The 17,323-nt window shown below is 37.7% G+C and overlaps 1 protein-coding gene across 5 annotated transcripts in view; it reads right to left on the bottom strand.

Annotated features, from left to right (window-relative positions):
* The window catches only part of BMPR1B (bone morphogenetic protein receptor, type IB), a 170,263-nt gene that overhangs the window by 42,055 nt on the left and 110,885 nt on the right, over positions 1–17,323 (bottom strand). For 4 of the 5 annotated variants that reach the window (XM_010848333.1, XM_010848330.1, XM_010848329.1 and 1 more), the window contains one exon: positions 7,553–7,712. In XM_010848333.1, the coding sequence (XP_010846635.1) occupies positions 7,553–7,695 (143 nt within the window). In that variant the 5' untranslated portion in view covers positions 7,696–7,712. Of the gene's footprint in view, positions 1–7,552; positions 7,713–9,843; positions 9,973–17,323 lie in introns of all 5 variants that reach the window. The other variant, XM_010848332.1, reaches the window with a different exon arrangement.

Genomic DNA, 17,323 nt, shown 5'->3' on the forward strand with positions numbered 1-17,323 from the left:
ACAGGCTTTGGCATAGTCAATAAAGCAGAAAAATGTTTTTCTGAAACTCTCTTGCTTTTTCCATGATCCAGCAGATGTTGGCAATTTGATCTCTGGTTCCTCTGCCTTTTCTAAAACCAGCTTGAACATCTGCAAGTTCACAGTTCACATTTTGCTGAAGCCTGGCTTGGAGAATTTTGAGCAATACTTTACTAGCGTGTGAGATGAGTGCAATGGTGCGGTAGTTTGAGCATTCTTTGACATTGCCTTTCTTTAGGACTGCTGACCTTTTCCAGTCCTGTGGCCACTGCTGAGTTTTCCAAATTTGCTGGCATACTGAGTGCAGCACTTTCACAGCATCATCTTTCAGGATTTGGAATAGCTCAACTGGAATTCCATCACCTCCACTAGCTTTGTTCATAGTGATGCTTTCTAAGGCCCGCTTGACTTCACATTCCAGTATGTCTGGCTCTAGGTCAGTGATCACACCATCGTGATTATCTTGGTCGTGAAGCTCTTTTTTGTACAGTTCTTCCATGTATTCTTGCCACCTCTTAATATCTTCTGCTACTGTTAGTTCCATACCATTTCTGTCCTTTATCGAGCCCATCTTTGCATGAAATGTTCCCTTGGTATCTCTAATTTTCTTGAAGAGATCTCTAGTCTTTCCCATTCTGTTGTTTTCCTCTATTTCTTTGCAATGATCGCCTAGGAAGACTTTCTTATCACTTCTTGCTGTTCTTTAGAACTCTGCATTCATATGCTTATATATGTCCTTTTCTCCTTTGCTTTTCACTTCTCTTCTTTTCACAGCTATTTGTAAGGCCTCCCCAGACAGCCATTTTGCTTTTTTGCATTTCTTTTCCACGGGGATGGTCTTGATCCCTGTCTCCTGTTCAATGTCACAAACCTCCGAACATAGTTCATCAGGCACTCTGTCTATCAGATCTAGGCCCTTAAATCTATTTTTCACTTCCACTGTATAATTATAAGGGATTTGATTTAGGTCATACCTGAATGGTCTAGTGGTTTTCCCTACTTTCTTCAATTTAAGTCTGAATTTGGCTTAATTATTAAATAGTTAAAAATTTTTCCCTTGACAAAAACTGATTGCTACTGCTACTAAGTCACTTCAGTCATGTCCAACTCTGTGACCCCACAGATGGCAGCCCACTAGGCTCCCCCATCCTTGGGATTCTCCAGGCAAGAAAAAAAAAACTGATTAAATAAATGAAAACTTGCTCAAGTGCATCTGCTCACAAGGATTCAAGTTCTCTACACCAATCAATCTATTTATCCTGATCAAATTGAATCAAATTATTTACTCCACTTTTTTTCCAGGGTTTAAGAAATACTAGCATTCTTAAATTTCTTTCAAAATTCTTTTAAGTTTCGGTCAGAAACTACTTGAAAGGCTGCTTGTTTTAGGTGAATTGTAGATCCTTGAGGACACTGTCTTCTAAAATATCTATTTCACAATGAAGGGAATAAATAAAGTTTTCTGTTATAGGTAAATAAAGATACAGCTTTTCAAGTTGTGTTTAAGTCATGTAGATTTTAGTCAGTTAACTAAAACGGCTGAAAGTTGCTTAACTACAGTTACTTTTACAAACTATTAAGCATACTGGCTTCCCTGGTGGCTCAGATGGTAAAGAATCTGTCTGTAGTTCAGGAGACCTGGGTTCAATCCCTGGTTCGGGAAGATCCCCTGGAGAAGGGAATGGCAACCCGCTCCAGTATTCTTGCCAGGAGAATTTCACAGACAGAGGAGCCCAGTGGACTACAGTCCATGGGGTTGCAAAGAGTTGGGCACGACTGAGCAACTAACACACACACATTAAGCATACTATGCCTCAGACAGATGCTGAGAATCAAGGGTGAGGAATATGCAACCTTTGTTTTCAAGGAGTTCAACATCTATGCACCAATCCTAGGAAAGACAGTCATTCCACTTCAGCAGGGACAGAAATCACCAGCTAATTAAGTGCTTTCTATTGACTGGCAGGAAGGCAAAGAAGAACGCTGAGCAAAGGTCATCACCAGAGTCATGGAGTCCTGAGGTTTTTTCGTTTTCTCTTTCGTTTGTTTCCCCTTATGATCTTAGGTGGGGGTGTTCCCATGGTGGTGGAGGGAAAGATGGTAAGATAGCTAGGACCGTCACTGCTCCTGTTTTCTGGCTTTTCCTCTGAGATGTCACAGCACTGGGGGAAGCTGAAGTTACTGAAGTTACATTAGTGGTGAAGTTCCAATGTGAGAAGGGTCTTTTTACTTTATCTTGAAGAGAGTGTAACCACCATACATCCTCCTCTGGCAGCCATGCCAAGTGATCTAATGTTTTGTTCATTTTCTTCCTAGGAGGTACAAGATTGTTTTGAACTTGTCTCAATTGTTGTATTATATACATGTTTGCATGTTCTCACTCCTGCAGGCCTGTGCAGACCTCTCACATACCTTACTCTGACAGCCTCCTAGCTGGACACCCCCTCTCCTCTTTCTAGTCTCTAACCCAATCCACACAGTACTGCCTGAAAAATCTTCCATCTTCCTTCCTGCTCAAGTATCTTCAATGATTCTCTATGTATAACTGTACCAAGCCCAACACTATTCACTTTCTATTAAGTCCAACACTAAATGGATCCATTTAAGAATCATTCATGATTAACGAGAGACACGAAAGCAGAGTTATTCCTTATAAAAGATTTCACAAGTGAATTTGAAACTATATCCTCATTCAACTAAGTGATCTGTTCCACAGAAAGAACATTCTCACAAGTGAAATGGTTTTAACTCAACATCTTCTACTGGGGAAAAAAAGATCATAAAGCTGAATGTTCAGGTGGTCTGGGCAACAGTGGAATAAACTGGATGAACAGAAGATATACACACAGATGAGAACAGTGCTCGCTTCAAGCACTCTGAGGCCTGGGTCAGGAGCATCTCTCTGAAAGCACACACCGTCACATTTGGCAGAAGGTTTAGAAGCTCCGAGTCAACACAAACTATATAAAAGGGCTCTGGACAGCATCGCCTGATCTTACATGTTCCTTCTTACTCAGAAATCTTCAGTGGTTCTCAATGTATAGCTGTAAAAAGCCTTACACTGTTCACTTCCTACTAAACCCCTAAGCTTTCCCTTCTGCCCTCTTTGACTCTTCAGGAAACAGCTAGAGACTCATCTAATTTGTCATTTAGGCACCTGGAATCATTTGTACATCTATGCAAACATACAATATGATTTATAATACCTACAAACCCTGAAAACTGCCAAGGTAGGAGTATTTTTGGTCAAATAAATAAGGAAATATTTGAAATTACTTTGAAAAAGAGTTAAAAAAAAGAAGAAGAACTGGATAGACTTGTATGAGAGAGTAGAGTAACTTGAGAGAAGTGGTGAGAAAGGGACAAAAATGACTATCACAGATCATGTCAAGTAAAACAAGGAAGAATACATAAAGTGGGACCAGATTATATAGAGAAAAAAAAAAATAAGACTGAGATAATGCTTGCTAGGACAGGAAAACAAAATAGAAGATTGACATGGTGGAAGTCATACACAAAGAGTTAATTAAGGAGACTGTGCAGTTTTTGAAGCATACTGTGATAGTATGAGGTCCTAGGAATAGAATCTAGAAATGGAATAAGAAAGATAAACAATGCAAAGTAACAACTGAAAAGAATTTAGATGATTAATATTTTATTGAGGGAGGTTAGACAACAGTTTCATCCTTTAATTTGAATTATGGATATTAAAAAAGTATCCTACTACTTTATTCAGCAGGATATGTATGCACTGCATCTAACATACGTGCCATTAGGCCATGTAAATGGAACGGATCAGCAATCAAGGCCAAAAAGTACTCATACAGAGTTAAAAACACAATAATAAAACAAAGGACAAAACCCTCTATGCTTTGTGCATGTTCTCTGAATTATCCCATCAAGGGCTTCCCAGATGGCTCGGCAGTAAAGAATCCACTTACAATGCAGGATACGTGAGTTCGATCCCTGGGTCAGAAGATTCCCTGGATCTTCAGGGGATTTCAGAATCTCTGAAAAAGTGTGATGCACTTTTGATTTGGGCTACTTTCTGGGTTATTCTCTACAGGAATGTGGGAGTGGTAATGAGCATGCACTCTACCTAGGCTATCCAGCGTGGCTACAATCTGCCTGGTACCAGCCTTCATCCAAGCCATAAGCAAGGACTTATCTTTAAAACTGTTTTGCCTAGAAGGGCAAGATTCAGTGCAGTATTACTCAAAGTGTGCTCCCTCAAAAACTACTTATTACTGGTCTGTGAGTACATTAATATAGAAATTGAAATTTGTATCGCAGTAACTCCAGCTCTGTTGAATTTAATTAATGCATGCATGCTCAGTCGTTCAATTGTGTCTAATCTTTGCAACTCTATAGACAGTAGCCCACTAGGCTCCTCTGTCCATGGAATTCTCCAAGTAAGAATACTGGAGTGGGTTGCCATGACCTTCTCCAGGGGACCTTCCAACCCAGGGATCGAACCTACGTATCCTGCATTTCCTGCACTGTAGGTGGATTCTTTACTGTCGAACCATCTGGGAAGCCCTTGAATTTAATTAACAGACAATAGAAAAATGAAGAATGTAATCTGTAAGTATTTTTAATTAATTTTTCCAGTAATTCATTTTTATTGAACTTTAGAAAGTATCAGTGCTCAACTTATTGGGAAAAATGTTTGACCAGAGGTACAGCCTGGGAAGGGACTTCCCTAGTGGCTCAGATGGTAAAGACTCTGCCTGCAGTGCAGGAGACCCAGGTTTGATCCCTGGGTCAGGAAAATCCCCTGGAGAAGGAAATGGCAACCCACTCCAGTATTCTTGCCTGGGAAATCCCATGGACAGAAGAGCCTGAGAAGGGTTTCCTTGGTAGCTCAGCAGTAAAAAATTTGCCTGCAATGGAGGAGATGTGGGTTCAGTCTCTGGGTTGGGAAGATCCCCTGGAGAAGGAAGTGGCAACCTACTTCAGTATTCTTGTCTGGGAAATTCCATGGACAGAGGAACCTGGCAAGTTACAGTCCATGGGGTTGCAAAGGAATTGTACATGACTTAGTGACTAAACCACCACCATCATAGCCTGAGAACTATCTGATTTAAAGGGCTTACAGGGATGGAAGCAGAAAGGCCTGGATCTGTTCTTAAGTCTTAGAGCACAGAACAGAAAAAGGCCTTGTGATTCAGACATGATTGACCTCAGCTCACAGGAGACTCAACTGGAATCAATATCTTGTTAGCAAAATGGATGTACCTTTTACCCAAGAGTGAATATTTCTGCTCCTTTGAGTGTCAGAGGTTAGCTGTTAGTTAGAAATTTAGAATCTTGATACCTTGGTCACAATTTTTTTCTTCAATCATTTGGGTGTGCACAATGAATGACCTAATAAAAATTTTATAACCTCTCAGAGTCTCAGATTTCTCACCTGGAAAATACAGATAATGCTACATTCTTTACAGGAATGGTATGAAGATTAAAGACAGATGAAAGTAAACATTCTAGTAGTGTAAAAGCTCAATAAACATTAGTTTTATGTCTCTCCTGAATCCACTTTTCAATTTCTCTCACCTGGCTGCTGCTGTTCTCAAATTCACTTTTGTCTCCCTCTAATACACTGAGTACTCTGCAGCAGAGACAATTTTTCAAAAAAGCAAATCACATCACATCAATCTCCATTGCTACTCCTGCTTAAACAGCTCCTTCAGGCCACGGCCAAAGTTCTCCCATCTCCAGGCTCAAACCCACCACATCTCCTCCAACATGCCGAGCTCCCCCTTCCCACCACAGAGCACTTGCATCGCAGTCAACAGTGCCTCAACACTTCCTCTCAAAGCAACTTAGGACACTTCAATGGCCTATGAGGAAAACAGGACAAAATATTTGAAATCGGGGTAATTTTGGATAATTCTGGAAAATCTGAACATATGATCCCCACAACTATGGCTCAAAGGGCAGGTACAGACTCATTCGCAATCACTACAGGCTTAGACAAAATAGTAGAATATCTCCCTAACATGCTAATTCCTGCTTCTCTTCTTCAGAAAACTCTGTGTGATTTTTCTGATACTTTTTTCTGTTTACTGCAAGCATTTCCTAGGAAATACTATCTGAGCTTTGGAATCATTTTATCCTGGTTTAAGACTTGGAGTAAGACTTGCAACCTGGTGCTATCATACAAGGGCCAAGTTACTAGACTTCTCTGGGCCCTGAACTCCTTAGGTCTAAGGGAAAGAAATGAGCATTCTCTACCACACTGCATTGTTGTGCTGATTAAATGAGACATACATTTATTAACACACCCGAATCTCCTCATTGTGTCATTCTGTCAATTCATATTACTTGAACTATATATTTTAGGATACACTGGTAAGCTTCTATTAGATAGTTCCCACTTCATAAGAAGTTTTTTTTGAAAACTCTCAGTATGAAAGAAAAAACACTCAGCTCAGCTTCATGCTCTTTCCTGGAGAACTAGAGGTCCTAAACAGCTGTCCAGACATTCTGCCCAGAGTTCCAACCCAGCAGCAGCCTAGCTCCCTATCTGGGTTCATTACCCTCCTCGAGGGAGACTCTGCTTCTCTGACACTTCAGCTCCTGAGACCCACACGTGTCTTGTTATCTCACCCACTTCTCCCTGGGCATACTCTAGCCTCTGTATTTACTGTCGACCTCACCAGGGGGAATAAATGCAGTGACAGTCACCAACAAGATGGATGTAGCTGCACCATGATGTGTAAGGAAGGAAGAAGCAAAAAGCCTAGTTTCAAATATTTGAAAGTATTTATACAAACTTGATTACCTACTAAGGAGCCCATTCTTGAGTACTTTGATACCGTCTTTCTAACTTCTGGGGACTCCCATAAGCTCTGTTACTACACTGTTTCCCAGAATCTGTTTATGAATACTCCTAACAGCTTGACAGTGACAGTCACTCAGTCTAAGTCACTTCAGTCATGCCCAGCTTTTTGTGACCCCATGGAATGCAGCCCCACAGGCTCCTCAGCCCGTGGGATTCTCCAGGCAAGAGTACAGGAGTGGGTTGCCATTTCCTACTCCCAGGGATCTTCCCAACTCAGGGATCAAATCTGTCTCTTACGTCTCCTGCATTGGCAGGAGGGTTCTTTACGACTAGCGCCACCTGGGAAGTCAACAGCTTAGGTTGTTCTTTCCAAAATACTAACACCATCAACATAAATGATTAGAACAAACAAAAACCCCTACACATTTGACAGCTCCTGCTGTTGCAGTTATTTATTTGGGGGCTGAGGTCTTTTGCAAGAAAATAATTAGTCTCTGCTCCTTGACAAGGACCCTGGGATCTGCACTCTCTGTTGATGTGCACAAGTGATATTTGGTGGAAGAATGATTTCAGAACAATATTTCAGGGCAAAATGGGATTCAATAGTTAAGACAGGCACAGCTCTGAGAGGTAAGGGAAGTAGGCCCTACTCCCCAAAATGTGTTCTTGGGAGAACTAGCCTAAAATTCTATAGTCAAAAAAGGATGCCTTTCTGTGAAAACTGGAGTTGAACAATTGATAATGACCAACCTGCAAATATTGTTGACCGAGTCTTCTGGACAATGGTGGTGGCATTTGCATCGCAAGATCTTTGGACGAGGGGTGGGGGCTGTACTCTCACCATCCTCTTTCTTGGTGCCCACACTTAATTTTCCTGAACTTCGCAAAAGCATGTTATCAAGGAAGTTTGCTGAAAAGAAGAAAGAGTAAGAATTTAAGCATATTTGGGATAGCCCAGCCACAGTCTTCTGTCCAAAGAATTATGATGTTAAACAAAATAGTAAGTATTCATGACACTTAAAGATATAAACAGAGAACACATTCTGATGTTCTGATATGAAAAACTATACTTTCTCTACAATATAGATAGGTCTCACTAGAAGTTCTCATAAACCTTTCAGAGTAGTAGTTTCTACATTAAGCTATAATAGTTGTATTTGACTGAGTGCAAGCAGTTCAATGACACACTATTATATAGATTATCTCTGTATGTAATCCTGTGAGTAAATATTATCATTCCCATTTTCAGATGAGAAAATTAAGATTTGAAATTTAAGTGATCTGCACGCAGCTAATAAGTCATGAATACAGGATTTAAATCCAGATTGTTTGGGCCCTAAAACTTCTACTAGTCTTTTTACTTTAGGTATATCAAGTATTTTTAAAAGAAATCATAGGAAATATTTAATCTGTGAAATTCGTAGGAAGATAGAAACTTAATTATCAAGATAGATTTCAAAAAATATTATATTGATATTGATAATTATCAAGATATATTTCAAAAAATAAATCTCCCTCATCAGTATTTACAAGCAAAAGGGACTACCTATTAGCAGTGATTGTACATCTTCAGTTTAAGTGGAAGAAACGATGGTAGACATAATGTCTACAGACATATTTTTCTGGGTTCAAAAACACACTTCACTGTTTATCAGCTAGTTGACCCTGAATAACTTTACAAATAATCTCATTGTGCTTTTTTCTTATCATTAAAATGAAGATAATTATAAACACCTATGTCATGTTCATGTCAAGAGTTTAGAGTGTGTATGTTATGTGCTATTACTTGATAAATATTAGGTAACGTTATTGGAAAAATCTAATTTTTTACCTTCTAAGTAGCAAGACAATGTTTCACAACATAGGGTGACATATCCCTGAGACTGTTTTCATATTTTCTTCTTTACCACCACCTTTGGAATATAATGATGCTCGAGGAAGCGTGGGTTGACACCTATTAAGTTTCAGGCATAGTGGTAAAAGTTCTCAGACATGCTATGTCACTGTAGAAATCGTCACCCTGAGAAATGATTTAAAATCTCACAGCACATCCAGTTTGCCTATAGTTAAATAAAATTTCAACAAAAATATTATCTGAAAGGCACTGGGTTAAAAAATTGAAATTCTTGAAGTACAGTATACACAATAGATGTGCACAGTATGCTTTTGCTATTTTTTAAACTACAAATCAGTGCCTCCAACCATTATTAGATCAGAGAATGAGGAGTTTAAAAAAAGATCTGTGATGTTGTTTTCTGACTTTCTCAGTGCTATAACAATTAGTTGAATTCTTAGAGTAATAATTGAAAAGGAAAACAACAATCTGTTAGATCAATTTATTAGAATTTCCCCAATCATTAATTCTAATATTTCATTAGATTTTTGAAATTTATGTAAGATGTGCACCTAACTTTCTTGAACAGTTCCTTGAATTTTAGTCTGTAGAAGATATACAAACTGTACTATATTAAGAGTCTGTTCTATTCAGAATCCTGGGCCATCATAGTGATTCTGATTCTACAGGTCTCAGGTAAGCCAAGAGAAGGCATACTCAACGAGACCCCATGTGATTTTGAGACAGATGACGTGCAACTCCACTTTGAGAAAACTAGGACTAGATTAAAAATATTTAATCCCGATAGGTGTTTATTATTTCTATAAAATATGGTGCTCATCCATAAGTTAAAACTCCAAAAGAAAGTGAAGTAAAACACAGTTCACATTCGCATGCTGTATTTAAAACCTGCATAAACGCCCTAGCATTGCTTGATATCCAGGTGCAGTGGGTGTCGGTATGTCTATATATCTCCCTACCACAGACTTCCTTCTTTATAAATGTGGTTCTCAGTCTTACTAACTTTATGACCTGAGGAACCTCAAAGTAACTCACAGTGATGAAAGTAAGATATTTAAAACTTATTACATCCTGCTTCCCTCCATACCAGGCCCCTACTCTTTGAAGTTTTTAAAACAAAATAATAAAAATTCATTTATTAATATTACACATATGTCTACTTCTTAAATATATACTGGGTGCCTACCTTGTTTCAGACATAGCCCAGGTATGTAGGATGAACTGAACATACACAGAATTTACCGTCTGATGGGAAAAGTTGTTAAATGGAATATTCACATAGAATGCTCTATGGTAGAAAAGGAACGTCTTCAAACTACTGAAAATAAGATGACATTTGTAAGAAGTATTTTAAGAAAGGATTTATGATATTCTCTCACTTTAACTTAAATAATGATATAAAATGGAGCTAGAAAGAGTCTTTTCACAATATTGCTTATTAACAATCTGTAAAAAAAAAAAAAAAAAATTAAAGTCAGTCAGTTGTGTCTGACTCTTTGTGACCCTCGTGGACTATACAGTCCATGGAATTCTTCAGGCCAGGATACTGGAGAGGGTAGCTATTGCCTTCTCCAGGGGATCTTCCCAACCCAGAGATCGAACCCAGGTCTCCCGCATTGTGGGCAGATTCTTTACCAGCTGAGTCACCAGAAAAGCCCAAGAATATTGAAGTGGGTAGCCTATCCCTTCTCCAGGGAATCTCCCCAACCCAGGAATTGAACCAGGGTCTCCTGCATTGCAGGCAGATTCTTTACCAGCTGAGCTACCAAGGGTATAATTAGATTTTTAAAAAGAGATTCCTATGTAGTTATTGAAATGTTGACGTAGAAGTACATTTACTGACAAGAAAGACTGTTAAAATATAATTTTTGTACAAAGGGATAGTTTACAGAACATTACAAGGACAAAAAGGGTTAAAACAAATAGCTAGTAATAGAAAAGGAATCTTGAGGAGACACTAGGAAGGAAAACATGCTAACCAGAAGGTTTAAGAATCATCCTTTCTATACAGATTGCAAAGATAAAATATTGCTGCATAATCTTTCTAAAATGCTTAACACTTTAACATGTAGTCAAAATACATGCTATCTTAACAAAACCACATTCACAAGAACAAAAAGTACAGTTAGCTCATATTAAAGATTTCATCTCTGCAAACTGAGTTAACAGACAACACTGAAAGAACATATAAAGGCTGCCTTCATATAATGTGACCCAAACGACTAAAAGCAGTGAGATGATAAATGATTGCTTTTAAGAAGCATTAAATAAATGGATAATTAAATGCACGGAGAAGGCGATGGCACCCCACTCCAGTACTCTTGCCTGGAAAATCCCATGGATGGAGGAGCCTGATGGGCCGCAGTCCACGGGGTCGCTAAGAGTCGGACACAACTGAGCGACTTCACTTTCACGCATTGGAGAAGGAAATGGCAACCCACTCCAGTGTTCTTGCCTGGAGAATCCCAGGGATGGGGTAGCCTGGTGGGCTGCCGTCTATGGGGTCACAGGGAGTTGGACACGACTGAAGTGACTTATCAATAGCAAAAAATTAAATGCAAATCTGAGACAGGCAAAGAGTTCTTTCTATTTGCTTTTGCTAAAATAATCAAAGGAGTAATCTATGTAAATTGTATAACTACTACTTAGGAGTCAGTTACTCGTATAGATGTCTTAATTTCTTATGAAATGAAAATTGTTATCAAACAATTCACAGTATTTCCAAACACAAAATTAAAGTCATTGATAATTTGGAGACTATTAAATAGAGAATGGGGTAAGAGAAGCAGTAGCAGGAGAATAAATACATTTGATTAGACTCATATTAAAAGCTTAAGAATAGAGTTAAAAAAGATTATAAAATCTAAAGTGTGGTACAACTGCCATACAATACTAGTGTCAGGCGTACAACAATGTACCACACCTCCTTTATCCATCCCGTGCTGGGCACTTCGGTTGTTCTGTATCTTGGTCATTGTAAATAATGCTGCAGTAAACACAGAGGTGGATATTCTTTTTTTCAAGTTAGTTTCTGTTTCCTTGGATAAACACCCAGAAGTAGAATTACTTGATTTCATGGTAGTTCTGTCTTTCAGTTTTTTGAGGGATGTGCATACTGTTTTCCACAGTGGCTGCACCAATTTACAATGCACAGGGGTTTTCTCTTCTCTACTTCCTCACCAGGATTTGTTTATCTTTTGTCTTTTTGAGAATACCCATTCTATCAGGTGTGAAGTGATATCGAATTGAGGTTTTGATACCTATTTCCCTATTGATTAATGGTGTTAAATGTTTTTTTCATGTACCTGTTGGTCATCCATATGTCTTTCTTTGGAAAAATGACTATTCAGATCATCTGCTCATTTTTGAAAATAGGACTTTGGTTTTTTATTCATTTTCTGGCTAATGAGTTGCATGTTGTTGTTCAGTTGCTAAGTCGTTTCTGACTCTTTTGTGACCCTATTGACTGTAGCCCACCAGGCTCCTCCGTCTAGGGGATACTGGAATGGGTTGCTATTTTCTTTTCCAGTGGATCTTCCAGACGCAGGGATCAAACTTACATCTCCCATGTCTCCTGGATTATCAGGCAGATTTTTACTGCTGAGCCACCAGGGAAGAGCTGTATTAGCTCTTTATATATTTTGGATCATCAACTCCGTATCAGATATACATCTAATAAATATTTTCTTTTATTCAGTAGGTTCCCTTCTCATTTGTTGATGGTTTCCCTTTGCAGTACAGAGCCTTTTTTTTTTTTTTTGATGCAGTCCCTCTCATTTATTTTTCCTTGTCTTTTTTGGTGTCAAATCCAAAAAAATCATGAAGACCTAAGTTAAGGAGCTTATCATCTATGTATCCTTGGAGGAGTTACATGGTTTCAGGTCTTACATTCATATCTTTAATACATTTTGAGTTAATTTTTTGTGTACAGTACACAAAAGATTATGTAGCTATTAGAAAGATATGGCAATGGCACCCCACTCCAGTACTCTTGCCTGGAAAATCCCATGGACGGAGGAGCCTGGAAGGCTGCAGTCCATGGGGTCACTAGGAGTCGGATACAACTGAGCGACTTCACTTTCACTTTCATTCATTGGAGAAGGAAATGGCAACCCACTCCAGTGTTCTTGGAATCCCAGAGACAGGGGAGCCTGGTGGGCTGCCATTTATGGGGTCGCACAGAGTCGGACACGACTGAAGTAACTTAGCAGCAGCAGAAAGATCTGGAAACTGAATCAAGAATTTAAACCTCCCAACAACCGGAAGTCTAGTTTCAGATGGCTTCACTGGTCAATTCTATCAAAAATCCAAAGAAGAATTAATATCAATCCTTCTCAAATTCTTCTAAAAACAGGAGAGGAGGAAACACTTCCAAAATCATGTTATGAAGCGAAAATGTCCTTGATATCAAAACCAAACAAGGACACCATAAGAAAAGAAAATTACAGGTCAATATCCTTGATGAACATATCTAAAAATCCTCAACAAAATATTAGCAAGCCGAATCCAACAATGTATTAAAAAGATTATACACCATGATCAAATGAGATTTACTCCAGAGATGTAAGGATGTTACAATTTCTACAAGTCAACCAGTGCGATTCACCATATTAACAAAATGAAGGATGAAAATCATATCATATCAATCAATGAAGAAAAAGCATTTGACAAAATTTAACATCCATTTGTGTTTTTAAAGAACTCTCAACAAGTACAGAAAGAACATACTTCAACACATATTTTCCTATGAGATAGATTTACAGATTTTTCAGGCAAATTGCTCAAACTTCATGAAATAAAAATGATCATCATGCAGCAGTGTGACTTTCGTTCAATTACAAAGGCTTAACAGGTCATATCCTACAGTGAAGTGAAGTGAAGTGAAGTCGTTCAGTTGTGTCCGACTCTTTGCGACCCCATGGACTGTAGCCCACCAGGCTCCTCGGTCCATGGGATTTTCCAGGCATGAATACTGGAGTGGGTTGCTATTTCCTTCTCCAGAGGATTTTCCCAACCCAGGATGGAACCTGGGTCTCCCGCATTTTAGGCAGACACTTTACTGTCTGAGCTACCAGGGAAGCCCTATCCTACAGTACATTTATTATATCTTAAAGTACACTTTAGCTAAACTTAGTTTTGATTTTTTTTTCTTGGTAACATTCTTGTCATTTCAAAACTACAATAAATCATTTTAAATTTGTGATATACATATTGTTTTATATGTCACAGTGAAGAGAATATTAGAATCCACTATCACATTAAAACACATAAAGAACAATCTTTATGAATAGGGATAATTCAAGAAAATTAAATCTCAAATATGCAATGTACTAAAAAAGAGCTGTGACTCTTCAAATTTCATTTAAAGATGACATATAATTATCTGGTGCCACAGAATCTACTAGTAATCTATTTTGCTCTCATTTTCTTTTTTTTTTTTTTCTCTTTAGATTTCCAAATATCTCCAGAATTAACAAAATTTTGAGTGTCTTCTCTGTTCTACCTCATCTTCACCAGAGGGCAGGCCGGAGCAAGAAGAGAAACTGAAATTCATATCATACAAGTTTGTACTTCAAGTATCTTGGGTAAAAAGATTAGTGGAAGAAAATACGAAAGCACCACGCTGTCCAGTAGTGCTTTGAGAATGATCCATTCTACCACTGTCCACAGTGCTATGATAATAAATAATATGAATCAATGCCCATTTCCTTTCTCAACCAAAACTGGTTTAAAGGGTATACTGGTTAAAAATACACAGGAATAAAATGTGAATCAGAGTTTGAAAATAATATTAATTTTTAAGCTTTAGTGATCCTGAATCGTAGGTTTAAATAGATAACTTATTTTTATTTTTATCACCTAAGCCTTGAATCATTTAACTCAATTTAATAATTCAAATTACTATCTAACAAGTATATACAATTCACAAGTCCTGACTTCAATTTTCATTGCCTAGCCCTCTTTCACACTAAGACATTTTCAAACAAGCTTTCTATGCTGTTTGCAACAGAACTTAAAAATATATATATAAACAACATGAAACTCAATCATTAATAAAAAGTTGAATATGTGGCTAAACTCTTGAAAACAAAATATAAATACAACTTAGACACAAAAATATCAAAGCAAAATCTCATGCATTATTAAAAAAGAGTAGACTTTCAATTATTAATAGTGATGTTAACCGCTCAGGAGTGTCCTTCTCCTTCAAGAGTCTCAGAAGTCATAGGAGAGAGAGACAATGGAGGCTTGGTGGTGGCGAGTCCAGGGGCTAGCATGCTATAGAAGGGCATGGAATGCCAAGTGAGAAACCGTGTCACGTGTGGGCCCCAAGCAGTGGACACAGACTTGACCAGGATATCGGCTACAACAGTTCAAACCTGGCTTAGCTATTGCCTTGCTCTGTGGCCTTAGCAAGTTGCTTAACAGAGGCTGTGGAGAGTGTTAGAACACACTGGCTTTCTATGAGAACTGGATGAGCTATTTCAAAGAAAGCACCTATCACAGTTCCCTGAACATACTGAGTGAATAATAGTAAATTGTCATTGTTATCTGTGCTGCTAAAGCTTCTGTTTTTTGCCTTTTTTTTTTTTTGCTTTTGTTCATATTTTTATCTTTCCCTCACTCAACTGTTTTTGTCCCTTATCTCTAAGGCTTCATCTCCTAAATGTTTCTATTTCTCTTCCTTTTCTTCTTTCCCCATCCTTTTTCTCACCCTGATTTCTCTCTTTTTCTTTAATTCCCCTTTCTTTTATGTTATTTCCATTAACTGCCTTTTTAGGTTCATCACTGCACACAAAAAGTCTATAAAAATATTGAGCTTTCTGGTTTAAGAAACATGGATAGTTTGTTCGTGGCTAATACATTGTTACTCATTTTCTTTTTTTCCCTGTGGTAAAAATGAATCATTAAATTCATTCCATCTACATAACACAATGGCCAAGAGCACTGGAAGTACCTTCAGCAACAGAGCAATCTTGCTGGTGAGACAAATCGACTGCATGTGGAACATAGTGAGACAAATCAACTACATACGGAAAACCAAAAACAGTGTATGCAAACAATAAAATGGATGTCACAGTGCCACACAGAATTGTCAAATATAACTAAGTCTCAGGTAGGAGACACAGGAGGGAAGATGGCCAGGAGTGGCAGTAATCAACCAATAACTTCTATGGAAAACATAAGCACCAAAACCAGGGATTCTGACAGTTGTTTCATTTCAGTGGTTCATTGTTGACACTATTGAATAGGGTAAGAAAAACACATTAGTTTTACAATGTTAGAGACATGCTAGAGACTATAGAAACCAGGGCCGTAATAATAAAATATTTTGTTATAAATGTTTCCATTGCTGGCAATTGTTTCTCTCTTCACTATACTTAACACATCCATATCACCACATCACTCAGCTTCTGTAAGACAATCATGTTTTCAACATTTTATATCATGCAAGCTCTGCCCAGAGACCCTACAACATCTGGGTAAAAAGTGAAAACTTCAATAATTCAAGTGTTTTATATTCTGAGATGCTATGAGTTGAGCAGATCATTAAAAAATGAAATATTACATAAATGGGACCATACAACATGTACATTTGTTTTCCAGGTAACTGATATAGAGTTATGAGCCCAAGTAAGCATCATAATTGATTATAATAGGAGTTATAGTTCTTTGGACATCACATTTATATTCCTTAAGGGTAAAACAGTAGCTACCTTTCCCTCAGGTTTTAATGCTTTTGAGTTTTGAGAAGCTCAACCAAAATGTTCACAGATATTAAAAACCTTTGAAAACACTCTAAAACACAACATGATTACAAGTATCTTAGTAAAAATGTCAATATAAGAAATAATAAACTTTACAAGCAAGTAACCACCATGTTTAAAGATAGTTTAACATCAAACTGAATCTACCTTCATAAAAAAGCAAAATCACAGCTAATAGGATCATTTTAAAGGTCAAAAATATCTCTGTGTTTTAAAATACTTAGTATGTCTGTTTAAATCCACATTTTTGGAAAAGAAACTGAACCATAGCCTCTCTGACAATAATGTACACCAGGACATGGCAGACTGCCAAGCCAGGAGCTTTGGTTTTATTCCGTGATGTTTCTATCAATGCTCTGTTTCACAGAGTTCTGAAGCTAATCAAAGTGGATGTTTTACTTGCCATCACACCAAAACTTACTCCACAGCTTTGCAAAGCACTCCCAAGACAGCTTGATGTGTAAAACTACTTTGAACAGACATCCATGTAAAGAAGAGACGTGACAATGAAGCCAGATAGATCAGAAATCAAATCACCAGGTTCATGCTATTCTTTCTCCCCAAAGAAAAAACCTGGAAAGCATTTAGGATCTCTCTCTGTTTCTAATCCTTTCTGTATCCTCTAATTGGATAATGGTTAAAGGATACTTTAGTGAGGAGTTTACTGACCTTAAAAATGCAAATATATTGCTGTTTCAAACGTTTAAATGTTTGAGGAATAAAATAGAATATGTATATTTTAAAACTTAACTTACAATACACTAATATTAACTACTATCATCACCAACGAGTTTAAAGTCTATGATGAAACAACATGGAATAATGATAACCTGCAGCAAAATGAATTAAAACAAAATCTGAATATCAGAAAGCTATTATATGGAGTTTAAACAGAAA

This window comes from Bison bison, unplaced genomic scaffold (assembly GCF_000754665.1).
Source record: "Bison bison bison isolate TAMUID 2011002044 unplaced genomic scaffold, Bison_UMD1.0 scf7180017864263, whole genome shotgun sequence".
Taxonomy (NCBI): domain Eukaryota; kingdom Metazoa; phylum Chordata; class Mammalia; order Artiodactyla; family Bovidae; genus Bison; species Bison bison.